Raw genomic sequence first — 27,257 nt, 5'->3', positions numbered from 1 at the left:
TCTTTTTAATTGCTGAGTAATATTCCATTGTATATATGTACCACATCTAATTTATCCATTCCTCTGTCATTGGACATTTAGGTTGCTTCCATGTCTTGGCTACTGTAAACAGTGCTGCAAAGAACATTCGGGTGCATGTATCCTTTCGGACCATGTTTTTCTCTGGATATATGCCCAGGAGTGGGATTGCAGGGTCATATGGTGCTCTATTTTTAGTTTTTTAAGGAACATCCATACTGTTCTCCATAGTGGCTGTACCAATTTACATTCCCACCAACAGTGTTGGAGGGTTCCCTTCTCTCCACCAGGACGGTGTCTTAACTAGGCACTCAAAGCTCTTCACACTCTGGTTCCAACTCAGCCTTTTTTTAAAAAAAAATATTTATTTATTTGGTTGTGCTGGGTCTTAGTTGTGGCATGCGGGATCATTTTTTAGTTGTGGCATGTGGGATCTAGTTCCCTGACCAGGGATCGAACCCGGGCCTGCTGCATTGGGAGTGCAGTCTTAGCCACTGGACCATCAGGGAAGTCCCCCAACTCAGCCTTATATCCTGCCCCTTCCCTCTCTGATCACCTCATCATTCTCTGAGGAGGTTGTGGTTTTTGTACTTATTTTTCCAACAACTTGGAATAGACTCTTCACCATCATCTTCATATATATCATCTATATGTGATATATTTCTACTCATCCTTCAAGGCCTACATGCCCTAGAGCAGGGGTCCCCAACCCCTGGGCCGCACAGCAGGAAGTGAGCAGTGGGCAAGCGAGTGAAGCTTCATCTGCCGCTCCCCATTGCTGTCATTAACTTGTGAACCATCGCTCGCATACACTGCCTTGAACTCTCCCCCCATCACGCGCATTACCTCCTGAACCATCATCATCCACACCACCCTCCCCCCATGGAAAAATTGTCTTCCATGAAACCGGTCCCTGGTGTCAAAAAGGTTGGGGACCGCTGCTCTAGAGGATCTCCCTTTCTAAACCCTCTTTAGATTTCCTGTGTGTTTTCTTTACATTTGTTTCCAGAGTATAACTGCTGTATTGTGGGGTTTTTTTAATGTGTTTTTGTTCACCTTATTCCATGCTAGGATTAAGGCAAATATTCTTTCTTTCATGTTTAATCGATATCTACTACAGGATTGTGAGGCTGCATGGTATAATAAAAGGCAAATGAGTTTGGAGCTATACAGACCCAAATTCAGATCCTAGCTGAGCAACTTTGGCCGAATTACTTAACCCCACCTCCACTAACACCACCGAAGTAACACGACACTTCACAGTCTTGCAGAGCTATAATATTTCCTCATTTCATTCTTATTTGTAAATTACCGAACATAACATATGGTAGGTGATCATTACATGTTCCTGTTCATACTGTCCTTTTTTTTTTTTTTTTGGCTGTGTCGGGTCTTAATTGCAGCACTTGGGATCTTCATTGTGGCATGTGGGCTCTTTCATTGCAGCGTGCAGGCTTCTCTCTAGTTGAGGCACACGGGCTTAGTTATTCCGCGGCATGTGGGATCTTAGTTCCCTGACCAGGGATCAAACCCGCATCTGCTGCATTAGAAGGCAGATTCTTAACCATTGGACCACCAGGGAAGTCCCTGTACTTTTATTCTTGAGGTCAGCAGCTTTGCCACATCTTATTTATCTGTGTAGTTCTTCAGTTCTTTTTGAGGGACGTCCCTGGTGGCGCAGTGGTTAAGAATCCGCCTGCCAATGCAGGGGACACGGGTTCGAGCCCTGGTCTGGGAAGATCCCACATGCCGCGGAGCAACTAAGCCTGTGCACCACAACTACTGAGCCTGCACTCGAGCCCGCGAGCCACCACTACTGAAGCCCGTGCACTCTAGAGCCCATGTGCTGCAACCACTGAGCCCACGCGCCGCAACTACCGGGCCTGCATCCTGCAACTACTGAAGCCCGCGTGACTAGAGCTTGTGCTCTGCAACAAGAGAAGCCACCGCAATGAGAAGTCTGTGCACTGCAATGAAGGGTAGTCCCCACTTGCCACAACTAGAGAAAGCCCACGCACAGCAACGAAGACCCAACGCAGCCAAAAATAAATAAAATTTAAAGAAAAAATTCTTTTTGAAATGAGGATATAAATAAATAATCATCTCTCTGCGTGGCACAGTGCCTGGGATGGCACACAGTAGGCTCTCAATTTTGTTGAACGAATGATGTCAGTACTTATTCCATGGCACCCTTAAGCACCAAATAAAACAAAACTTTGTATTTTTCTTTATTGAATTACCAATTTATACTGTGGATTATTTTTCTTAGCGATCCATAGGGAGTCCAAAAGGAATCCCTGGAAGAACTCTTTCCTCTCTCTGCATCTGTGTAATCCTATTCTAAACTGTTGTGATTATCCTAGAGAAACCACACCGATTTATCTTGGATACTTCCTACTGTCCAGTCATCCCTTGATTTTTTTTGGGGGGGGTGGATTCAAAATTCATCATATCATTTAGAGATGACACTGTGATGAAAAGGATATATATTAAGAATACATATTTAAATTTGATCTAGAACAAGTAAAAATTCTCTACTCCGCAAACTAACCCGAGTTTATTCCCAAACCTAAAAGAATGGCCCTCTTACAGCTGATTCATAAAAAGATTACTTGTATTTCAAAAGTATGTGACTATCCATCTCACTAAATGACACACAGGAGTGTTACAGGGTTAACGGATTCTGGCTTTGGTCTTTTCTTTTTCTTTCCCACCCACTTAGACTAAGTCTGTTCAGAGTAACACATAGAGAGACTGAACAGTTTGGCTAAAGACATCAAATAGCTAAAAAGACTTTTAAGTAAGGAGCTTGTTAAGATATTTAACTGTGAGTGTCACCTAAAAATATCCTCTATAGAATTGGAGGGAAAGGCTCTCTCCATCATTTGAAGTGTTGGCCTTTCTGAAGAGCAATTTGGACATACGTAGCAAAAGTCTTAGAAGCATGAATATTCTTTGATCCAACAATTCTAATTCTGGAAATTTACCTTAAGAAACTAATTCAGGATGCATACAGAATTTTAGTCTCAAGTCTGTTTATCACAGTGTTGTTTGTAGTAGTGAAAATTTAGAAACAAGCTGTATGTCCAAGTATGGGGGTACTGATTGGATAAAATAATTGTCATATGGTGGAATACTATGCAGCCATTAAAAATAATGTAGAATTTAAAATTTTATTTATTTATTTAATTTTTGGCTGTGTTGGGTCTTCATTGCTGCGTGTGGGCTTTCTCTAGTTGTGGCAAGTGGGGGCTACTCTTCATTGTGGTGTGCGGGCTTCTCACTGCGGTGGCTTCTCTTGTTGCGGAGCCTGGGCTCTAGGCATGTGGGCTTCAGTAGTTGTGGCACACGGGCTCAGTAGTTGTGGCTCGCAGACTCTAGAGCGCACGCGCAGTAGTTGTAGCTCATGGGCTTAGTTGCTCCGCGGCATGTGGGAGCTTCCCGGACCAGGGCTCGAATCCGTGTCCCCTGCATTGGCAGGCGGATTCTTAACCACTGCACCACCAGGGAAATCCCCTAGAGTTTTTAATTATAAGGAAAATTCCATGTTGTATTTATTGATAAAAAGTGGTAGGGGCTTAGACCTCGTGCAGCAACAAAGACCCAATGCAGCCAAAAAATAAATAAATGAATAAATAATTTTTTTAAAGTGATAAAAATAGTATATATAGTATGATCTCACTTTTATTTAGAAAAATCACTGATTGGATTATAAATGGATGTCTCTTTTTGCTTATTTATACTTTCTAATATTTTTATAGTGACTGTATAGTGCTTTATAATAAGGAAAAAGAAGATTAAAAAAACCCTGAAATATCTTTCAATTGTTCTATCTACAGGGAGATTCCATGGAGCTAGAAATCTGGTGTCTGGAAATGAATGAAAAGTAAGTGGTCTGTCTTAGGGTCCTTCGTTGTGGTAGCTGAGGATAAAGTGCACGACATCGTGTGAAAGGCAGGGCTTTGTACCAGTTATGGAGAGGGTTCTGACCACTTAACAGAGCCAATAGGTCTTTGCTACAGTTTGCTTCATGCTTGGCTTCCAGCCCAGGCACAGAGATGACCTTCAGAGGGAGTGTCAGTCCAGATAGACTCAGGCACCACAGGGAGAGGAGCAGAGAGAAAGCTGAAAAAGGATTTGTTGTTTTCCCAGAGTACAGATAGTTCTCTGATTAAATCCCTTGAGCTCTTGTAACATGACTACTCTGTTTTGTCTGTTTTCTGTGTGGCAGACATCCAATAAGATTTCCCCTCACTACTCCTTTAGACATGCTGTGTTGGTCACGGATTGGAAATGCATGTTATTTTCCTCCTCAGTTTTCTTCTTTCAGGGCAGATTAGCTTACTTCCTGCCCAAAGCTTTAGTTTTCAAGAAGAATATATAGGAAAATTGAGGAAATAGCAACACATCAGAAGAAAAATCTTATTAATAAGTATGAGTGGTATGGGCATTATTTTTCTTTCTTAAATAGAAAGCAACTGCCAGGTTATAGTTCAAAATTTTAGTGCCAAACACTTCTCCAGATTTCCTGTTAGATGTATAGAGGTAAACTGCTCGTAAGATAGTACATTGAAATTGTTTGCACCTTTAGTAATACAATTGCAATATTGAATTACTGTTTTTAAGGGTGTTGCTTTATTTCATAGAAAGATAACTGCTTCAAAGCTAGAAAAAAAATATATTGGATACCTTTTGGTGCCCACCTGCCTTTGTCTAGTGCATGAGAAAGTGAAACTTTGGCTAACTTCAACAATCTGTTGATAAGCTGACAAAGAACTCTAACTACGTTAGTTCAGAACATGTTTTAATAATAAATTTAATCTTACACAGTTCCAGCACTTAATTTGTGACTCTCTCTGTTGACTGTAATACTCTGTAAAAGGTTATTTAGAGTGCAAATCAGATTATATTCTATCAGAACTTGTGAATAATGCTAACAGATTTTTTTTTTAGATTTTTTAAACTGAAGTATAGTTGATATTCAATGTTGTATTAGTTTCTAGTGTACAGCAAAGTGATTCAATTTTATATATATATATTCTAATGCTAACAAATTAATCTCAGTCGCTAGCTGGAACATAACTGACATCTCTATTCATTGCATTTCTGTTCTTTGCTTTTCATTAGTGGAGTAGGAGAATGCTGATAGTGTCTTTGCTCCTCAGGTGTGATAAAGAAATCAAAGTTTCCTATGCTGTGTACAACAGACTGTCGTTGCTACTGAAGTCTCTCCTTGCTATAACTAGGGTGACACCAGCTTACAGACTCTCCAGGAAACAAGGGCATGAATATGTCATATTGTACAGGTAAGCAGCTCACCTTCATGATTCACTCATCGGCCTCATCATTTTGCACATTGTCTGACCAGCATTCAGGTATTCCATAATTAGTTTTTAGACAGACGTTTGGATAGTTGATGCTGTAGCTTTACTATGATTATCTATTCTCCCTTCTGAACCTCAGCTTTTTGTAAAGCAACCAAGTTTGTTATTCTTTTGTTTGTACACAGTCGTGACTCCTGTAGAATGGATTTTAAAGTCCTACTGATATATATCTCATTGTTGGAAAAGGAAGTTAAGACTTTGAAAAACAGGCTATCCTGGGAAGACTCCACAATGTTCTATATTCCAGAGTTAGATTAAAACTTTTTGTGTAACAAGCTGCTTATTCAGTGTGTTTTTAATTAGTTGTCTGTGGACATAAAGAACTGGTTAACAGTTCTTTGAGTATTTTCCTTGTAGTATTTCACATCAACATATATTTGAGTGCTTTTTTGAGGCAAGCATTGTGGTAGGCCCAAGGAAGAACTATACAGAGGCCCAGCTGTACTAATACTGTTTCTAATCTAATGGGGGAAATGGTTTGGTACATGCATAAGTCACAGTAAAAAGCAGGATTTGCATAGCAGTGTCTGGAAAAATGTGCTGTGAAAACACAGGAAGAAAAAGTTTGTTCTGGGTGGGAGAATCAAGACAGGCTTCATGGAGGAAGTAGCATTCCAGCTAGACCTTGAGGCAGAGAAAATTTCATCTGTTGGAAGTGAGGGAGCATGATCATTCCAGGTGGGGTGTACAGCAGATGGCAAGGCACAGAAATTGGGGGCGGAAATGAGCTGTACTCAGATTGTCGAATGGACCAGAGTGGTGGTGAGGAGGATGTGTAGCAAAGTGTGAGAGCAGAGCATGAAAAGTCAAGGATTCCTAAATCATCCAAGACTGTTTCATATTAGTGATGAGCCATGGGTTTTAGCCTTTGGCTTACATGTATAGAGCTGATCTTTATTTATTTTAATTAAGTAATTTATTTATTTTCGCCTGCCTTGGGTCTTCATTGCTGCGCACGGGCTTTCTCTGGTTGCAGCGAGCAGGGGCTACCCTTTGTTGCGGTGCACAGGCTTCTCATTGTGGTGGCTTCTCTTGTTGCAGAGCACGGACTCTAGGCACGCAGGCTTCAGTAGTTGTGGCACGCAGGCTCAGTAGTTGTGGCTCGCGGGCTCTAGAGTGCAGGCTCAGTAGTTGTGGCATATGGGCTTAGTTGCTCTGTGGCACGTGGCATCTTCCCGGACCAGGGCTTGAACCCGTGTCCCCTGCATTGGCAGGCGGATTCTTAACCACAGCGCCACCAGTGAAGTCCCTAGAGCTGATCTTTAGAAGAATTAGTATAGCAGGATTGAAGGACCAAGGATTAGAGACTTAACTAGTTCTGTTGAAATAATCTAGCAACCCTACCTATATTTATTTTTCCAAGTCTTTAATACATTTTTGTTGTCTTCCCAGGTTTCAGGATGAGTATTCCATTTGAAAATGACTAGACTTTTATTTAGATATAATAGATTCCTTTCTAACTCTTATTTCCTATTTACCTATGCTAAGTTTCCTTCACTTTGGTTCTTCTGTAAGTAGCCATGTTACACTACTAGTCATCAGCTTAGTTAACTAGGACTCCTAGTCCTTTTCATACTTGTGTTTCAAGTCTTCATTGTATCTCTGGAGTAATACAGTATTTATTGCTCACTGATTGCTTATCATTTAGGATTGCTTTTTTTTTTTTTTTTTTTTAATTTTATTTATTTATTTATTTATTTATTTTTGGCTGTGTTGGGTCTTCGTTTCTGCGCGAGGGCTTTTTTCTCTAGTTGCGGCGAGCGGGGGCCACTCCTCATCACGGTGCGCCGGCCTCTCACTATCGTGGCCTCTCTTGTTGCGGAGCACAGGCTCCAGACGCGCAGGCTCAGTAGGTGTAGGTTCACGGGCCCAGTTGCTCCGCGGCATGCGGGATCCTCCCGGTCCAGGGCTCGAACCCGTGTCCCCCGCATTGGCAGGCAGACTCTCAAGCACCGCGCCACCAGGGAAGCCCTAGGATTGCTTTTTGGATACAAATAGCTGTAGCTTAAACCATAGAGAAGTACGTTATGTCAGAGGTAGATTTAGCTCTTTTTTCCTATTTTTTTTCTTTTTGTACTGTTGGTAACAGTTTAACATTATAGCCTTAGACCGTTAAACAATAGGCTTGTCTTGGTTTTTTGTTTGTTTGTTTGTTTTGCTGTACTATCATTTTTTCCCCTGATCCTGTAGATCTGACAATTTCACTGTAAAACTACATTGTTATAAAAAATCATTCTGAATTTGTTGTTCATCAAGACTGCATTAAAGTTTTATTGTGCACTATCTGTGAAGAAAACTTTTGCTTAGCACCTGAGTGGCATAAAGAATATAGCCAAGAAAAAGTGGGGCATAATCAGATTATTTAAAGCACTGTACCCATATTCAGATGAGTAGTGAGCTGATTGTCAGCTTTTTGTCAGAGGGTACCTGGCAAAATCTCCTTTGGCAACAGTTTATTAACATCATTCCTGTATTACTTTATGGCAGGAGTCAGCAAACTATGGTCAGCAGACCAGTTACTTGTTTTTATTTTTATTTTTTAATATATTTAAATTTATGTATTTATTTTTCTTTTTTGGCTGCATCGGGTCTTAGTTGCAGCACGTAAGCTTCTCTCTAGTTGTGGCATGCAGGTTTTCTCTCTCTAGTTGTGCACAGGCTCCAGAGCGCGTGGGCTCTGTAGTTTGGGGCACGCAGGCTGTCTAGTTGAGGCACGTGAGCTTAGAAGTTGTGACGCACGGCTTAGTTGCCCCGCGGCATGTGGGATATTAGTTCCCCAACCAGGGATCGAACCCGCATCCCCTGCATTGGAAGGCAGATTCTTTACCACTGGACCACCAGGGAAGTCCCTTGTTTTTTAATTATTTATTTATTTTTAGCTGTGTTGGTTCTTCGTTTCTGTGCAAGGGCTTTCTCTAGTTGCAGCAAGCGGGGACCACTCTTCATCGCGGTGCGCGGGCCTCTCACTATCGCGGCCTCTCTTGTTGTGGAGCACAGGCTCCAGACGTGCAGGCTCAGTAGTTGTGGCTCACGGGCCTAGTTGCTCCGTGGCATGTGGGATCCTCCCGGACCAGGGCTCGAACCCGCGTCCCCTGCACTGGCAGGCAGATTCTCAACCACTGCGCCACCAGGGAAGCCCCAGTCCCTTGTTTTTATAAATAAGATTATCTTACGACATAGCCACTTCATTCATTTACCTATTATCAATGGTTACTTTTGCAGTATAACAGCAAAGCTGAGTAGTTGCTACAGACTACGTGGCCCACAGGCATAAAATATTTACTAACTGATCCTTTTTTTTTTCTTTTAATTAATTAATTTATTTATTTTTGGCTGCGTTGGGTCCTCGTTACTGTGCGCCAGCTTTCTCTAGTTGTGGTGAGCAGGGGGCTATTCTTCGTTGTGGTGCGCAGGCTTAGTTGCTCCACAGAATATGGGATCTTCCCGACCAGGGCTCAAACCTGTGTCCCCTGCATTGGCAGGTGGATTCTTAACCACTGTGCCACTAGGGAAGTCCCTATTCTCCTAATTTCTTAACCAGTCCTCTCCATCTACGTGCCTATGCCTACAGCTTAATCAAGTGGTAGCAATATTGCACCATTAGGAGAGATGTTTATGCAGGTAAGAAAAGAAGGGCTGGTTTTGTTTATTTTGTTTCTCGGTGTTTGGTATGTAGTCCCTTAGAATAAAGAATCAGGTAACATTTTTTTTCTTGCTTCCCTACAGAATATATTTTGGGGAAGTTCAGCTGAATGGCTTAGGAGAAGGTATGTATCAAGGTTGAAAAACATTTGTAGTGTTGTTAAGAGCTCTCCTGACTTCAGAGATATGCTTGGATGCTGCCTGTAATAATACAAAGCTTGTGATTTTAGTATGAGTAATACAAGTAAGGAAAAGACAGGTAGGTGGTCCAAAGAGCCACCAGGGAATGACTGAATAATTTTCCCAAAGTTCCAGTAACTTAGTATTCTTTCTTACTCTTTATACCAGCGGTCCCCAACCTTTTGGCACCAGGGACCAGTTTTGTGGAAGACAATTTTTCCACGGAAGTGGGGGGTGATACTAGTGATGGGGAGCGGCAGATGAAGCTTCAGTCGCTTGCCCGCCACTCACCTCCTGCTCTGTGGCCCGGTCTCCCAGGGGTTGGGGACCCCTGCTTTATACGACTGTCTGTTTTCCTAATTTTCTACAATGAGCTTGTTAAATGTCTCTGATGAGCATCAACAATTTTGAAAAATTGGAAATGAAACCAAGAAAACCAGGAAAGCTTTGTTGTAACACTCTGACTCTTTTCTATATTTAGTTCTGGGGTGGCAACTTGGGTGGGAGTGCATTTACTTCATAAATTGAGGTGTTTGTGTGAGAAACTCCCTGTGCCCCTTTGCTGTCTTAGTAGCACATCTGGACAGGGTTGGTTAGGGCTTGTTTAAGCTTTAGGACTAATAATAATCATTTTACCTCTTTGAAGGTAGTTTTATCTGGAAATAGAATGCTGTTTCCCCTGGCAATATTAGGTCAATATAGAATAAATTGAAAAAAAAAATATATATATATACACACATACATGTATGTATGAAATTGAGGCTGCTGCACTCAGGGTGCTAAATGGGTAATGCCAGAGATTGTACAACAGGCTAAGTGGTTCAGGGAAAGACAGACTGGGGGTACTGTAAGTATTCTCTGGAAAAACCTAATTATTTATCTCTTTTCCTAGGTTTCCAGACAGTTCGTGTTGGGACAGTGGGTACCCCTGTGGGCACCATCACTCTTTCTTGTGCTTACAGAATTAACTTGGCATTCATGTCCACCAGGTGAGGAAAGAGCCTTGGAATCCAATAGACCTCTTCTAAAGATATTAAAGTTGTTTTCCTCCAAACCCTGTGGCTAAGCCTACAGTTCAGCTTCTCCATTGCTGAACTGAGAGAACCCTTTCTCCAGATTGGAGAATCTGAGTGTCCCAGAGCCAATGTAGAATTGGTGGTTTATATTTAGGGATGTAGTAGTTAAGGCTCTGTGGTTCCTGCCAATAGATAAGAGGCGAGGGGCTCTCTGAGGACTTCAGGGGGACTTGACAAGGCATTCTAACAAATATGGCAATCTGCTTACTGCATTACAGGCACTTTGAGAGGACCCCACCTATCATGGGGATTATTATTGATCACTTTGTGGACCGTCCCTATCCCAGCTCCTCACCCATGCATCCCTGCAATTACAGGTGAGGAATGTGAAAAACACTTTCCCAAACTGCAGCTAGGCAGAAGCATCCATCTTGCACAGGTCCATAGAGCACCTTTATCAGCACTCACTGATAGGCAGGGGGCACTGATGGAGACGCCATGTGGAGGGAAGTAGAGTGGCCAGCTTTCATTCTTGCTGCTGCCTATAAGGTATACCAAGACTTAGGGTGTACCAAATGTCAGAAAATTCTTGGATATTTTGGATCTTGACAGTAATGATTTGACTTTTGATTTGATTTTACTTCGAGACTGTGAGAGTGGCAGTAATTTGTAGAATGTCCTTTGCAAATTAAATGGTTTTCAGGTCACCATTGGCTGGCACAATGCAGTTTTATACATCAGAATCAAATATCTCCAGACCTAGATCCCAGATAACAGAATTTTCTAGAGATTGGAATAGATTTGTATCAGGAGAGATACTGCCTTTCTGTAAAGGACTCATGAAGTTGGATAGGTTTTGTCTTTGGAGTCTAGACTTTTGTTTCACTGCATTCTCTATTGCTGATAATTCTTGGTCACAACACTGGCCAGGCTTAAGGAAATCCTCTCAAATGATATGTCGGGTAAAATATTTGGATTAAAAAAAAAGCCATTGTCAACCTCTAGATGCTGCTTTCTGGAAATGTTTGAAATTATCAAGGATGCAACATACCTCCCTTGCCATTAGGAACTCTGCCTGAAACAGTTCATGTCACAACTTGCATCCGTATCTAACCTCTCTTTGTATCCTTTCTGAAATTGACTGCCGTCAGTCAGTTCATGATTTCTTTTCCACTCACCATAGAACCGCTGGTGAGGACACTGGAGTAACATATCCTTCTGTGGAAGATTCTCAAGAAGTGTGTACCACCTCTTTTTCCACCTCCCCTCCATCCCAGGTAGGGGGAAACGGGATCTGGGGTGGCAGTAGTTATTTGGTACATATATGGGCCTTATGAAATGGTGTCAAAATTTAGATACAATCTCTTTTGGCGGTGATGGTGATTATTTCAAGGAGGTTATTTTGAGGGGTGAGGGAGAGCCTTCTTATCCAGCCGGTAATGTTGCAGTGTTTCTAGTCTGTAATCATTCTTAACCTGCAAGATTACATGTAACCTTTACCTTCCTGGGGACATCTTAAAATTCCCTAGAAAATCAGTCACAGAAAATCAGAAATGTGTTCTGGTACCAGAGAGGTACTCTAACCTACACTTGTTAATTTGGTAGCTACTTCTTCTTGGAAGTGGTAAATATGGTTCCTCATAATGGAAGGAGCACAAAAGGAGCCAATGATTATTTAGCATAAAATGCCAGTAAGACACCAGCTGTGCAGTTTTTCTTAATAGTTACACAAATATCTGCCTATTTGCATTCCCTCTCTGAACATTTTTAACCATTAAATTTTCCACTCGAGTCCCTCTTCAGTGTCAAATCCAGTTTCAATAAAACACAGTCTCCAAACAATGTGAGAACTTCTTCTCACAAAGAAGTGTTGTATGATAGATGTGGTACTGAGACTGCTTCAGATAAGGAGTCATTTTTGCCAGCTGACTGAATTTCAGGGACACATTTCTTCCCTTCCACCCCAAGTCATTCATCTTCTACCCATTGCCTGCCCATCATCTCTATTATTTCCCTCCTCTTGGCTTTCATATTAGATGGTTCTAGACCTCAGTCAGTTCTGCTTTCCTTGAAACTAGCCCCAGATTATCCCTTTTCACCATCTGACTTGGGGGACCCAACAAATTAATTAGCTATCCATACATTTTTATTTTCTATGTTTTCTTAATTAAGAAAAAATTTTAATTTATTATATCCTGGGTTGTTAGGTACTGGATTAAAATTATAGTTCTAATTTGTTTTAAAAGCAGAAGTTAAGCACAAAAGCTAACTGGTGTGTGAAGCACTTTACAAAATCCATGGATCACTATTATTTCTATTGTCCCAGTTTAGAGTTAAAGAGATTCTTGTTGTAAAGTTACCTAGACAGGTTGGTTTGAGGGTGGGGGAATTGTTTTTTCCCTCCACCTGTTAATATATGTAGGCATGGATGTCGCCATTGCTCTGGGAGGGGGTAGCTTCTGGTACGCTTGCTGACATGGAACAATCCTGACCAAAAAAGGGGGGGAAAGCCCACTTTCTTACTAGTGCACATTAGTGAGTAGATTGTTTTTTAAGATCATCAAAATGTGAATATGTCATTTAATGTTCATTAAACAGTTTTGTTTTACAAGTGATAAATTCATAAACAGTATATAAACTTGGGAGATATGAGGGATGGTGAGTCTGGGCCTTAACAAATCAGTTTGTCTTTTTCTCTGATACAGTGGAAATTCGACCTGACCCCAAAAGTAAAGGGAAGTTAAGTAGTTTCTGTACCTGATGTTTGCAAAAAGTTTGTTAACCTGTGTAAGGAGAGTCTATATTTTTCATGGTATCAGTTGTGTCTTCTTACAGTTTAAAAGTAGATCACGTCAAGATCTCATCAATACTGAGCACCCCATGGGTGAGCCTTGTCATTTCTCCCTGAGTACCTATAATCAAGACTGGTACAGTTTGGTGCAGAAATACTCATTTAGAACCTTGATGGTAGAACAGAGAGAGAAAAATCATATGCCATCTGGTCTCCTTGTTCCTGTAAATATTGAAATAGTTTCTTCCTTGGTTTAACCTAGGGAATTGCATAATTGTTCAACAACTTCTATTTGAGCTTTTGCTAGAATCCAGTAAATACATGTTAATGGGCTAGGGTTCCCCCCCCCCCCAACAAAATAAGGATCATTGTGTCATTTGGGCACAGAGTTGAGTCAAGAAATAGTTGCGACCCTGAACCTGCTACTGTGACTTAAGGTCCTACCTCCAATTCTAGGCGTTAATTCGCTAATTGGCAAGACTTAAAGATGGAACAGCAAGACCCAAAACAATCATCATGCCCATAATTAGCTTTGAAATCATGAGTTTTGAAAATGCCTCAGCTTTTACTCCATGAAGTTCTCCTACACCGTCAGGGACTGTAAGAGCGTGCACACACACACCCTGATGCCTACACCTGCACACCCCCATTCATCTTCCCTGAGATGATGTAGGAAAGTTTGCAGCTGGGTATCTGAGCATTTTAAAGTTCCAGCCAACAAACGTCAACTGTTTAAACCTGAGCCTGCAGATCCTGAGTCCCCAGAAAAAGGCTTTTAGTCTAACATCTTAACCTCAGTGTCCTCATTCCTGCTCAGCACACCTTGTGTCTGTTCTCAGGACCTTCCTATTGGAAGCTGTTCTCTAACTTCCACCCTCTTTTGACTAAAGACAGACTAATGCTTGGTTCAGGTTTCACCAAGTCATAGCAGCTCAGCTCAGCGTTGTTTTCCACCTGCTCCTCGGGGAGAGCACCAGGGATAAACATCTCTTCTTCACATCCTTCCAAGCGGTCCTTTTCCAAAGGCAGTCATGCAGCTCTCTCCCTGCTTCCCTCCTGACTTCATTGTACATTTCAGCCTCTATTGCAACTGCCCTTTCCAGAGTTTTTTCACTTCTTTCTCAAGTCCCTTTTCTTTTTTCTTCTCTTGTTTCTCCTGTCTCTGTGTGTATCTGTGCACAGTGTGTGTTTACTGTCACAAAGGCACATTTTCAGACCCCTACTCCTGTGGTGACGGACACTCTGAGGGTCCCCATGGCAGGACTGGCCTTTTCCCATCAAGTGAGTCCATACTGGGAAGAAGGGGGTATATATAATCAGGTGGTATCTTTTTATTTAAAAACTGTGAATAAAGTACAGGGTATAGCTATTTAAATATCCCAAGTTTTCTGTGGGTTATTTTGAGGCGTGGTAATTGATTTTTAACAGGATACAGCCATAGCACAGCAGCCCAAAATAGGATTTGTCATTTGCCCCTCCTCCTACCATTGATGTGAAAAATACATGGAGTTGTTTATATCTTTTTTTCCAAATAAACCATCCAAGAATGGTTTTCTTTCTTTTTCAATATAAATAGGAACCCTCCCAAACCCAGTGGTGATGGAGGGTGATTAGAGAAGACTGCTTCTGTTTCAAAGGGACCTCAAGGTCAAAGGAGAAAATAGAATGACCTGGGAAAAACTGATGACTTTGGCTCCGAGTTCTGCCCAGGCTTGTGCTCCACAGATCTGCCGGGGTGGAAACTGAAATAGTTAGCTGAGCCCCTGGGAAAAGGGGGTGCAAGGAACCGTTTGAGGCTTTTGGAAGGAACAGAGCTGGGAATCTCAATCCCACTGCAAACAAGTCTGCTTTCTTATTTACAGAGTAATGGCCTGGTCTGTCTTTAACCCTTACATCAGGCCCCCTGCACCGTGAGGATGTGAGCTGGGATCCATTCCTTACCTCTCTGCCGATCTTGATCATTAGTCATACTCTAGGATTGCCTATTTTTTCCTCCTCCTTTCCTCTGCCCTTCTTTGTTTTTCTCTTGCTTAGCTCTCAAGCTCTCGCCTTTCCTGTCAGCCTGCTGCCCTGGGCGTTGGATCAGCTGACCTGGCTTGTCCAGCAGTGTTTGCTGCCGGCTTAAACACCACACACCCTTACCAGGTATCTTTAAAGATGGGGAGGACACTAGGGGTTCCTACGCTGCCTCCCCTGCCCTGACACATTTGAAGGGCCTCTTAAGGCACCAGTGTTCAAAGCTCTTCTGTAGCTTTGGAGGACTAAGATGATTCTGAGCAGGGGCCTTTTAGACTTCAGAAAGGAAAGAAGAGTTTCCCAAGTGTTTTCTCCCTGTCTTTCCCTCTGTAGTCATTTCCATGCATGTCTTCCATTAACTGAGCCCCAGACGGGATAAAGATTTCCCAGGTTTCCTGCCCACTTGGTGGCAGCATTGGTGATGGAAAAACTGGAAAGCAGATACCATCATGCTAGGCCATGAGTTTTCCCTTCTACCTGACACGGCCATGATTCACTGTGTTTTTCCATTTTTCCCCAAAGCTAATGGTTCCTGGGAAGGAAGGTGGGGTACCCCTTGCTCCCAACCAGCCTGCCCACGGTGCCCAGGCTGGTGACCAGGAGAGACTGGCAACCTACACCCCTTCTGATGGGGCCCACTGTGCTGCCACACCTTCCAGCAGGTGAGTTCACGTGTTGGCTCTGCTGCTCTTCAGACCAGCCAGGGACCTGTCCTCCCCGGCACATGTGCTTATTTGGTATCAGTAAAGAGTAGCTTTCAGCATTGGCTCAGGCTTGGCCTTTGAGGGAAAAATGTGGAATCCTTAAAGTTCTCAATAAGAATCGTACATTGCAGCTGATACGTGAGGAAGCTTGCCCTGGGCACTGCTGCTAATAGCAAGCGTCGGGCTTGGTGCTTCTCGCCCTCATCCAGTGAAGGTGTTTTTCAGATGTTTCTCTCTTACCCCACGATCGACTCCCTTGGCATCCTCAGTGTTTTCTGAGACCAGAACAGGGTGTCGTTAACCGTAACCCTGACGTCGGGAGTCACAGTATGTCTGTGGTGGCAGTTAGGATTGATTTTCTTTTTCTACTATGTTAGTGCCTCATGGAGATCCTTTAGAAACAACTATTTTCCCTCACTAAAATTAAAAAAGAAAAAAAATCTTTTCTGATTGCAGAAGTGATGCAGTCTGTAAAATACAAAATTTGAAGACATTGATTAGATGGAAATAAAAGTCCTCATAATCCCACCCTGCAAAAATCACCACGGTTACCTCCTTTTAAAAGATGAGAGGATCTCAGAAGGGTTAAGCAGTTTGCCTCAGAGAGCACTTAGCTCACAGAATGGCCAGACACAAGCCTAGCTCCCTGGATTGCAAAGCCTGGGCTCGCTCTTTCCATTACACTCGGAGTTCTGTGGGAAGCTGGGCCTGTCTTGACCTGCCCTTCCCTCCCTTAGCTGGAAGGCCCCAGAGATAATGACGTTGATTGCCCCACCACATCTTAAACGAACTTTCAAATGATAGAAATTCCTGGGTTTTTTTTTTCCATTCCCACAGTGGAGATGGAGGAGGGGGAGATTGGGAAGATCTTTCTGTGCCATCCATCAGGAAAAAGTAATTACTTTCATTCCTGGCTCCCCAAACTTCCATCTTCTTATCTCTCCTCCTGTTAGAGAATCAAAGGAGGATCCTCTTGGTCATTTTACTCTCGTTTTCTGAGCCTTGATTCCTGGGGTATGACTGGGAGTAACTTAAGACAGAGGACCCTGTGTAGGGGGTTCTTCAATGCTGGTCCTCCCTGCTGTCTGGAGTCTAGAGGCCACTTGGACTGCATAGTTCTCCCCATCTTGAGCCCCTGCTTTGAGGCTTTCCCATCCCCTGCTGCTTGTAGGGCTATGACTACTAGTCTGGCAGCGACAGTATGGGCCCCTGTTTCTGCTGCCTGGAGTACCCCATCTTCCAGGACTCAGCCTCAGTCTAGAGGGAGCGAGTGAGAGCCGCCAAATTGAATGTGTCATTGAAACATCTTGCTGAGCAGAGGGATGACTGGGGGCAAAGAGAAGGGAGGAAGCGTGGTACGGAGCTTTAGATAACAAAACAAAACAAGGCAGGAAACGTCTAAAATCTTGAGGCTGGCTTTGTAATTAGATTAATATTAAAATTAGCTGCTTATGAGAGCCGTTTGCCTATATGTGTGATTGCTAGATGCACGGTGATTGATGCTTAGCATTGGTATTACAGATTAAATTTTATGTAAGCTCTACACAATTGTAACACCAAGTTTCATTCACATATGCATAATTTTTAGCTTTTCCAGGAAATGCAGTCCTCTGCTCTCAACTCAAAAGGGAGGGTGACAGTGGCAGCTGCCAGACCTCATATTGCCATTTCCCACATGTGTGAGCTGGTGGGGGGCAACTCCTGCCCTACGCTGCAGCCTCACAAGATGGTGAATTTATGGGGAACCAAGTAGGCTTTGCTATGGGTTGAGAATGAGAACCAACATTACCTTTCTCCTCCAGTGAGGATACTGAAACTGTGTCAAACAGCAGTGAGGGACGGGCCTCCCCCCATGATGTCTTGGAGACCATCTTTGTCCGGAAAGTGGGGGCTTTTGTCAACAAACCCATCAACCAGGTGATTTTTCTGCCCCTGCAACTGTGAGAATGTGTGAGCCCTTAGAGTGAGGTCTTACCTGGGATCTGTGAAACCACTGAAATCGCATGCGAAATTGTGTGTGTGTGTGAATTTTTTGTGAAGAGGATTAATAACCTGTGACATCCCTCCATAAAAGTTAACTATTGCTCTGTGATCACATAGGAGAGGAGACCACGCCATTAGGTACAGACACGTTACACTGAAGTGTCCTTGCCTCAGCCTGACTTGAAATAGGAAGTTCCTCCTCAGCTCTGCCAGTGAAAAGCAGTTGTTACTGAATTGCTGTGGGTCCAGCTTCCAAAGCTGAATTCCCAGGGTCCTGGGGAGCCCTCACCCCTGTTGATGCTATGGGCATGCAGTGGGAGGCACGGGAGGTTGGAGAGGTCTCCAACAAGACAGGAACCTGAGGGATGGCATGGTCAGCTGAGGTGTGCAAACGTGCTGGACCCCCAGGCTTCTGGTGGGCTCTAAGGAAGCAGGCAAACTGGGGGAAGGGGGACACTAATACTTTCTCCCATGTCTCTTCAGGTGACCCTGACCAGTTTGGACATACCCTTTGCCATGTTTGCTCCCAAGAATTTGGAGCTGGAGGATGTGGATCCCATGGTGAGTCCACCGTTGACTGAAGTTTGCAGTGAGACGGTGCCGTAGTCGTCGTCCTTCCTGGGCGAGTCACTCACTATTCCTCCACAGACCATTAGCCATGCTCCTTGGCTTTTGGTTTACAGCCAGTGCCCAGAACCAGCCCCTACCTCTGCCTTATTCTGAAACAGGTGAATCCTCCAGATTCCCCAGAGACTACATCTCCTCTTCAGGGCAGCCTGCACTCTGATGGCTCCAGCGGGGGCAGCAGTGGCAATACCCAGGACGACTTTGTCATGATCGACTTCGTAAGTTGCCGTCATCTTCCTTGACCTTTGCTGCTTCGGGGGCAATAAACCTGGAAGCATCCGTTTCACTTGAACAGGACTTCGGGGATCAGATGGGTCGGTGTAGGCAGAGGGAGTGGGTGCTGGCTGTGCATCTTATGTGGGGAACCTGCCCTTACACCCTGCTTGGGGAGGCATTTGGAGGCCCATCAGCAGTAAGGCATTTTGTGCCATGTCTTTGATTGAAATTCAACTTGAAATGGGATTTTCCAGTGGTAACTGCATAGGTCCTATTCATGAATGCATAGCCCCCCGCCCTTTTTTTTAATGTTTTAATTTTTGGCTGCATCGGGTCTTAGTTGTGGCACGCGGGATCTTTCGTTGCGGCACGCGGGCTTCTCTCTAGTTGTGGCGCGTGGGCTAGCTGCCCCGTGGCATGTGGGATCCTAGTTCCCCGACCAGAGATCAAACCCATGTCCCCTGCGTTGGAAGGCAGATTCTTAACCACTGGACCACCAGGGAAGTCCCTGGATAGCCCTTTTCCAAGGAGAGGAGTGTGAAGGAAGGGGACAAAAACCTAACCCAGGGAGAGGGATGTCATCACCAGGCTTAATTCAGCTGCCCAGAAGAGAAAGGTGTAAAGATTTCTCTAAGATAAGCCTGGAGGAGCCTTTTCTTTGCTAATTACTGGAAGGAAAGAGGGTTGTTGATAGCTTACCCCCTCTGATTTTCCTCTGTGGTCCAAGGCAAGCTAAACTTGAGTCTGTCTTGTTTTTTAAGAAACCAGCTTTTTCTAAAGACGACATTCTTCCGATGGACTTGGGGACCTTCTATCGTGAATTTCAGAACCCCCCTCAGCTGAGCAGCCTCTCCATAGATATCGGGGCACAGTCCATGGCTGAGGACTTGGTATGGAAACCCCTTCCCCCACCCCACCTCGTCCTCTGGCCTCCTTTCCTCCTTCGATGGTCATTCCTGCTCCACAGGCCTGGAAATTTCTTCCTGTTACTCCTCCACACCCACACCTCCCATCTTCCCTGTAACAGGACAGAGACTTTTAGACCATTACCTTCCTGGAATCACACTTGAGATTTGCATTGTGCTTGGCGGTCATTATCTCAAATTTGCTTGCGCTCATTTCCTCCTTTTCTCTGCACTCTTGTCACAGCATTTCTCACACACTCCTGTTGTTTGGTGCCTGATGTCTTCTACTTGCTGATGCCACTAAGCCAGGCTGCTCCAACAGGTCTTGCCATCAGCTGTTAAGCTTGCCAGGCAGATGACAATGGTACAGGGCAAAAGAAACAGAAGGTCCCCAGTGTTGGTGTTCTTGCCCTTTCCTCGTAGAGCTCGTTCCCTGGTTCTCGTGTTCAGCCATATGTCCTGATACTGACTTGTAATGACCACATCTCCGCTTAGGGTGTTTCCTATTTCCTGCCTCTGAAGGACAGAGGAGTGCCCTGCACAGCCGCAAACTCAGGGTGCCCCATGCCACAAGATGTCAGGGTCCCTCTGTCTGAGGTGAGAATATCACCTCCTGTGTCGAAATCAGAGGAATGGCTCTAGGAATAGGAATCTAGGTTTAGCTGCCCTTGATTTGCTTTAATCAGAAAAGCATGCTCAGTAATAATAATACAGCAATAATGTCATTATTATTAACATTTATTGAAGCTTTCTAGGTGCCAAGCGTTTTTTAATTGCTTTACATGAATCTTCAACGACCCTAAGAGGTAGGTTTTCTTATTATCCCAGTTTACAGATAAGAAAAACGACACTGGGAACAAATAACTCGCTGGTGGTTACACTGAGCTGGCAAAACAAGCTTTGACCCCTAGGAGTATAGCTTCTGATTTTAGGCTTTTAACCATTGACTCCCTGGCCTCTCATTTGAAGTTTGCTTGGAAGGAACCAGGGTCCAAAGGCTCAACGTGAGGCTGCAGCCAGTGCTGGCTGGTTGCCCCAGCCTCCCAAACCCGCCCGGGCATCTGGCCTGTCTGGGCTGCTTTGTAAGCCCTGTGGCACCAAGTACCTGGAGCCTGTCAGGAAGTCTTCTGTGATGGCTGAACTCTTCAAATGCAAATTCATCAGTGGAGGCAGACCACCTGATTAGGACCAAATTTTAATTAATGGTTGATACCTGAGGGCAGTTAAACTTAACTCCTCATGGTTCTGTTTTTTTGTTTTCATTGTTCTCTCTCCACCCGCTCTAAGGAATCCCCTTCTCAGCTGATGTAAAGATGCAGATTCCTAGGCCTCACTGTAGACCTGCCGGGTCGGAATCTCTTGGGAGTATGGCTGGGACTGCGTTGTTCATGTGCCCCCAGGGGATTCTGATGCCTGCGCAGGGCAGGCTGTGAAGAAATCATTTGTACACGTTCTGAATTTGTAGGGCTCTAAACCTACTGTGTTATTCTAATGTCAGTCTCACCGGTGCCAGATACTTCACGTTGAATTTCTCTGTGTCATCCCGTTGTTGGCATGGTCCTTTTCCATCTCATTATGTGTGTGGCCGGCTTGGATTCCCTAGGCTGTTCTTTCCACCTCCCCAGCCTCCACTAACCCCTGCTGGGCAAAGGCCCACTGGCCAGTGCCTGCTCAGTTGCTCGGCACTTTGCTCTCCAACCCAGCACTGCTGAGCCGGACTCTTTGCCGTGCTCCCTTCAGCCCAGGGTGACAGCCGGCTTCAAGCCCCTACCTGAATAAGCAGCTCTTCTCTCCCCTCCCGGTACAGGACTCACTACCAGAGAAGCTGGCTGTGCACGAGAAGAATGTCCGAGAATTTGATGCCTTTGTAGAAACCCTGCAGTAAAAGTTGGTGTCCTCGAGTTACCAGCAGCATCCCCTTTTTGTGGTCCCAGGAGACAGAGAGCCTCCCACTCGTCAGCTGCTCCCATCCCTTGTCCCGCTTCAAGCCAGGTGGAGGGGAGGCTGGTTCCCCCACGGGGACCCGAAAGTCCCTGCTCTTGCACTCCTGGAGACTCACGGCAGCAATGAAGGCCAGTGATAGCATTTGAGAGGACTCACCCTCTGACCTCCCTCTGCAGGGCCCTCTGCTTATACCGCCCTCAGCAGCTGCTTCACAAAGGCTGTCATCCCACTCCTCCTGCCGGCCCCCTGCCCCGGGTTTGCCCAGCAGCTGGCCCCTCGTCTGCCTGCCGTTGCCATCCACCATTCGACATTCCAGCTGGTAGCCCAGAGACTGGTGTGGAGGCAGAAAGAGGAAGGAGACAGTGCCAGGAGGAGGAAGGAAGGAAGCTCTCCTTCAGGGTCTTTCTCCTTTAGTTCTGGTATCTTCTTCCTCTCTCTCTCTCCCTCCCTCTCTCTGCCCCGTGCCTGTATTTTTGGCAGTATGGCAGGCTTCCTGCCCAAGGTGATGAGAACCCTAGAGTCAGCCATTCCCACCCTTGAAGGCTGTGCCAGCGCATCCGAGCAGCCCTGGCGGCTGCCTGTGCTCAGCTCCATGGAAACAGAAGCCTCCCTCTCTAGGACTCTGTCACTGGAGTCACAGCAAAGGTTCTCTTTCCTCTCCCTTCCCCTGTCATTGCTCCTTGGTTATAGAACCCAGTAAATATTTATTACTTTCAGAGAAATCAGATATTTTGTAGAGAAAACATGTTTGAGGTTAGACGTTTTCACTTGGGGAAGGTTGGAGGGCCTCTTCCTGGGGCAGCGCCTCCTCCTGTAGCGGTTCCTCGGATTCAGGTTGCTGCCCTGAGGATTTCCCTTCCCATGTGTATAAGGTGGGATCCAAGAATAGGGCTGGCTGAGGGCAGCAGAACCTCCCAGAATTGCTGCATTTGAACTGACATCACGCTCTGCCTTGGACATGTACATATTCCTGGTGAGAACTTTGAATCTCCCAGCTTCTCCAGAGAGACTGACTCTGTTCTGGCAGCCCAGGAAGTCTTGGGTGCGAAATGTGATGACTCCCCAGAGCTGTGGTACATGTAGTGCCCGAGGGGCACTGTGGCCCCGGGGAAGGCCAGACAGGCCCCTCCTCCTGGGGCATTTGTTCCTGGTTCTCAGGGCTGGGTTACAGGCCTTTTCCTTCTTCCACCTAGGCCTAACCACCACCTTTCTTTAACCCCAGGATCTGTACACTGCCCTGGGGTTTATTAGTTGGATTGGTTCCTTGTTGAGAAACCAAAGCTGGGCATTCAGGTATTGTTACTTGAGTTAAGTCAAGGGCCCAGCCTCACCCACTGACCATCTGTTCCTCCCCGCCTAACTGATAGGCCCAACCCCACTCCTCTGGCCCACCTGGGGTATTCATTGGCAGCAGCTGTTCTGCAGCAGAGCAGGTGGCCCTCAATTGCTTGTTAGCAAGTGCACGTGGCATTGTTTTCACCTACCAGGCTGATCTCTGAGGGCTGGGGTCAGCTCTGATGCTGCCTCAGTTGGGCTGAGCCCTGCCCCTGTGCACACATTCTCCTGCCTAAAAAAGTGTTTCCAGTAGTGGCGTCCAGCTGGCCGTCCTGTCACTGGGCCAGAGCACACCTGTGGCCTGCTAAACCAATCCAGGCTTAACCCCCAGGCCCCAGCACTGAGATGGGCGAAGGCCCCGGTAAGTTACTGATTGCCCCCCACTCCCCAACCTCATCCCAGTATCTCAGCCGCTGCCCTCTTCCAAGGCCAAACATGGAAAGGCCTGTTAGCCGTTTGCCTCTTTGACTCCTAATTGTTGGCCTCTGCAGGCAGCAGCCTTTCTTCAGGACCCCATCAGTGAGAGGCCAGGGAGGCTGAGCCCTGACTTTGAGCTGAGCCTGGGAGGAGCAGAGCAACTGTCAAGGCCGGCCCTTGTCCCTCAGCCCTGTACAATGAAAGGTATGAGCCCTAGACGGACCTGCACAGCACCCCCGGGACAGGGCTGGGACCAGTCGTGTCTCCAGGTGGGAGAGCCCCTCCCGCTCCTCCAGCCTACTTTATTTGGAAATATTGAGCTATACTTTAAAATGTATTCAAGAGATTTCCAATAAACTTTTTCTGTACTTTATAGCCTCCTGTCCTGCAAGCTGTCGAAAAATCTAGCCCACCTCCTCCCACTTCTGGGCAGCCCCGGGTCACCGACAGGCTCCGTGGAGGGAAGAGCGGTGCTATGTGAGGCACAGCAAGGTTTCAGAGCCATTCAGGCTGTTTGGAGTCCTGGGGCCTTGGGCTGGTTGGGAATTTTTTTTTTTTTTTTCCTGGCTGCTCTGTGCAGCATGTGGGATCTTAGTTCACTGACCAGGGATCAAACCCAGGCCCCCTGCATTGGGAGCATGGAGTCTTAACCACTAGACCACCAGGGAAGTCCCAGGAAACCTCTTAGAGCCTCATTTTCTTTGGCTGTAATGTTTGCATTTCAAGGCTTGTGTGAGAGTATTCAGTGAGGTAACGTGTATGAAGTAGATGTGCATGTGAGGTACGCCCATAGTAAAACCCTCAGAATGGGTAGGCCGTTATCTTCAGCTCTCTCTCCTTCCTACCCAGCACAGCTCACCACTCACCCTGGGCAGCAGCCTTTGGCTCAGAAGGAAAGACAACTGACAGGTCCCTGCCATGTTTCCAGCAGAGGCCAAGCAGGGGGCGGGGGACTCCCCAGACTGCTGGGATATTTGCTGATCTGCTGTGAGGGATTGTGGCTGAGCAAACCAGACAGGAGGGAAGGGACTGAGTGAAGTAAGCAGAAGTCCAGGTCCCATGCATGTTTGTTTAGCTGCCCTGATCTGACAAACAGCTGGAGCCAGGGCACTGGGCTGGTCTCTGAGGAGCCAGGAAAAGTAGAAGAGCCCTGTGGGGATTATTCCTGCCTGGGCCCTGGGGGCTTCCATGGCAGGTGTCAGCCCTGGCAAAGCCAGCTCCTTCCTCCAATTTTGCCTGCAGTGGCGGGAGGGAGTGGAAGGTAGAGCTGGTGTCCCAGAGGAAGAGGTGGTTCTAGAGGCTGGAGACTGACAAACCCAGGCAAGTGCTGTCTTGGTTGCCTCCCACGCCCTTCAGGCCAGAAGCCAGGCCCCAGGGCAGAAAAGGACTAGTTAGAAAGTTCTAAATTCAACTCAAACCTGGGGCTGAAAAGAATGGGCCTGCCCACTGCTGCCGCTTTGGGCCCTGGGAGCCCTTGCTTGTTAGTGAACTGCGTGTGACGCTGACCATGATACCTGACCACGCATCCACCTCCTGGGTCAGAAGTGGTGGAAAGACTGTCCTTGGAGTCCTCACCTTCAGTTAGGGGTCCCCCAAAAGCAAAGTGTTCAATTGCCCCACGTCTGATGGCGTCCTACCCCTTTAAGCCATGTCACTCACTACACTCTGCCCCCAGAGACCCACTGTTGCCAAGGCAGGGGTAAACTGGCTTTTGAGTCACTCAGCAGAGGCCCTGCCAGGAGCCCAACCCAAGTAAACAGCTCTCCGTCTCCTGCTCCCCTGTCTTGTCATTTCCTTGGGTCACTGCCCTTCTGTTCTAAATAGTGACCCAGCTTAGAGCTGAGCAGAGCCAGGGAGACAGGCCGCCAGTGCCTTCTGTTTGAGCTACCTGGACGAAGGTCACAGTTGTGCAGGCGGACTGGCTTCCTGGAGCTCAGTGCCTGTATTTATAACCATTGTCTTGATCCTGCAGCTTCAGCTTGGCTTCCCTAGCCCAAACAAGCAATGAGGAGAAAAAAAGAACAGGCCTGACTGAGGCCATCATAGCCTCCTGATTGCAGTCAGCAGGCAAGCAGCAGACAGCTGGAACTTGATCAGTGTGCCAAGTGGAATTCTGGCCTGCCCTCCCTGTGACAAACCATTTTAGTTTTTCAATTGTAGTAAAATACATGTAACATAAATTTTACCATCTTAACCTTTAAAGCAAAGTAAAACTGCTCGAAAGACGAAAGCTGGATCTTTCATAGCCTCCACGTGACTAGGTGGCAGGTGGAAACAGCCAAGGCTCTCAGGCTGAGGGGCAGGTGGGGAGGACCTGAATGGCTGGGAGATGAGGGTTCCAACCCTGGCTGCTATACAAAGTTGGGACTATCACTTCATTCCTCTGTGAAATGCCCATCATTCTGGTTCCCACTGGGCACTCATTCTGTTATGTAGTGTATATGTTACGGTCAGCCCTCGCATCTGTGGGTTCCACACCCGAGAGTTCCCGCAACCTTGGATAGAAAAATATTTGGAAAAAAAAAAAATTCCAGGAAGTTCCAAAAAGCAAAACTTGAATTTGCTGCATGCTGGCGACTATTTACATGGCATTTACATTGTATTAGGTATTATAAGTAATCGAGAAATGATGCAAAGAGAGGATGTGTGTAGGTTACACTGCAAATACTACACCACTTGATAGAAGGGACTTGAGCATCCTTGGATTTTGGTGTCACGGGGTCAGGTGGCTGGAACCAGTCCCCCACACATAGGGACGACTGTGTGTCTGATCTTCAGAGAAATGAAGCAGCAGTCTTGGACATGGGACCAGTTACATGACAATTACCAGTTAGAGCTGGTTGTGAGTGATGGAACTAGGATTCAAACCCTGGTCTCACTCTAAAGCTGTGCTGTGGTCCACCACAGTCTGCTCTGTTTTGGGGAGAGAGGTCCTGGTTATAGGATATAGCACTTGGTGGCCAGTTGGAATGCTACAGGTGCAAAAAGGAAGGTGACTGCACACTTCTAAGCCTGGAATATGGTCAGAAAGCTGGCTTCATACCGGCTCACAAGTGAGCAGGATGAGGAAGGGGTCAGACTGACTGGGGAGGGGACTTCCTGAAGCCCTATCTGCTCTTCTTCTGCAACCATACCACACCTCCCCCCCAGTTATGAGCCTCCATGCCCACTTCCTTATCAGCCAGGTGGGCAGTTTTCCATCTCCATTTTTATTGAAATATAAAAAGTGCAAAGGTGAAATACATGATTGGTGCCAAGGAAGTCATTGTGAATGTGAACGCTTGATTCACAGTACAAGTCCCCCCACCCCCAGGTAAAGACCAGTTGGGGGGTGGACAGGGGAGAGACCAAATAGATCCACGAGGCTGCCCAGTAAATGGGGCTCTGAGCAACACCTGATACAAAGGAAGGAAGGCAGAAAGCAGAAGCCTGTGCCTGGCCTGGAGACACAGGGACTGACAGCAGCCACACCAGGCCTTGGGACTCCTGACATGCTAGTGTCCTGGGAAAAGAGCCCAGTGAGGTCAGGCCCAGGCCACACCCAGCTCACAGATGGGGCAGGACTGGTCAAGTGAGGACCGCCACAGTACAGGCTCTGGCCAAGGCTGCAGGAAGGTGGTTCACCAGGAAGGGACAGCTGGAAAGAGGGATATCCATCATCGTCAGGGTCCAGGGGGAGGTTGCTAGAACTTACCTGGCAGGGGCCAATCTAATTAGCAAAGTCTCTACCCAGCCCCTCCAGGAGTCCAAAACTGGAGGAAGGAGCCACCCCAGATCCTGAGGCACTGAGTCACCCCTGGCCAGAGCAGGGACCAGTGTGACTCCACAACAGACGTGGCTAAGGATCTGTCCAAGTAGGAAGGGAGGGGAGGCAAGGCATGGGGGGTGGAGTGGGCGGGGACTGCTTGTCAGTGGTCTGACCAGACACTGGGGGGCTCTCAGGGGTGAGAGTGGGGTGTCTATTTTGAACGGATGCTGGGACTCAGCCCTGTCATCCAAGCTGCCAGTCCTGGCAGAACCAGGGGGCTAAGACACCCTGGGGGCAGTACCACTTGGGAAAGGCTGACCCAGGATGTGTG

The 27,257-nt window shown here is 46.2% G+C and overlaps 1 protein-coding gene across 7 annotated transcripts in view; it reads left to right on the top strand.

Moving 5' to 3' along the window:
- The window catches only part of ATG13 (autophagy related 13), a 49,889-nt gene extending 26,338 nt beyond the window's left edge, over positions 1–23,551 (top strand). For 2 of the 7 annotated variants that reach the window (XM_007181159.2, XM_007181160.2), the window contains 14 exons: positions 3,858–3,904; positions 5,184–5,324; positions 9,129–9,169; positions 10,117–10,213; positions 10,519–10,617; positions 11,424–11,517; positions 14,214–14,312; positions 15,066–15,176; positions 15,570–15,709; positions 17,554–17,668; positions 18,218–18,295; positions 18,463–18,579; positions 19,339–19,467; positions 21,290–23,551. In XM_007181159.2, the coding sequence (XP_007181221.1) occupies positions 3,858–3,904; positions 5,184–5,324; positions 9,129–9,169; positions 10,117–10,213; positions 10,519–10,617; positions 11,424–11,517; positions 14,214–14,312; positions 15,066–15,176; positions 15,570–15,709; positions 17,554–17,668; positions 18,218–18,295; positions 18,463–18,579; positions 19,339–19,467; positions 21,290–21,367 (1,386 nt within the window). In that variant the 3' untranslated portion in view covers positions 21,368–23,551. The remainder of the gene's footprint in view (positions 1–3,857; positions 3,905–5,183; positions 5,325–9,128; positions 9,170–10,116; positions 10,214–10,518; positions 10,618–11,423; positions 11,518–14,213; positions 14,313–15,065; positions 15,177–15,569; positions 15,710–17,553; positions 17,669–18,217; positions 18,296–18,462; positions 18,580–19,338; positions 19,468–21,289) is intronic. The other 5 variants (XM_057552081.1, XM_057552083.1, XM_057552082.1 and 2 more) reach the window with 5 other exon arrangements.
- The last annotated feature ends 3,706 nt before the right edge of the window (positions 23,552–27,257 follow it).

This window comes from Balaenoptera acutorostrata, chromosome 9 (genome assembly GCF_949987535.1).
Source record: "Balaenoptera acutorostrata chromosome 9, mBalAcu1.1, whole genome shotgun sequence".
In the NCBI taxonomy this organism is placed as follows: Eukaryota; Metazoa; Chordata; class Mammalia; order Artiodactyla; family Balaenopteridae; genus Balaenoptera; species Balaenoptera acutorostrata.
Note: the sequence above shows the minus strand (reverse complement) of the source record. Positions and strands in the feature narration are given on the sequence as shown.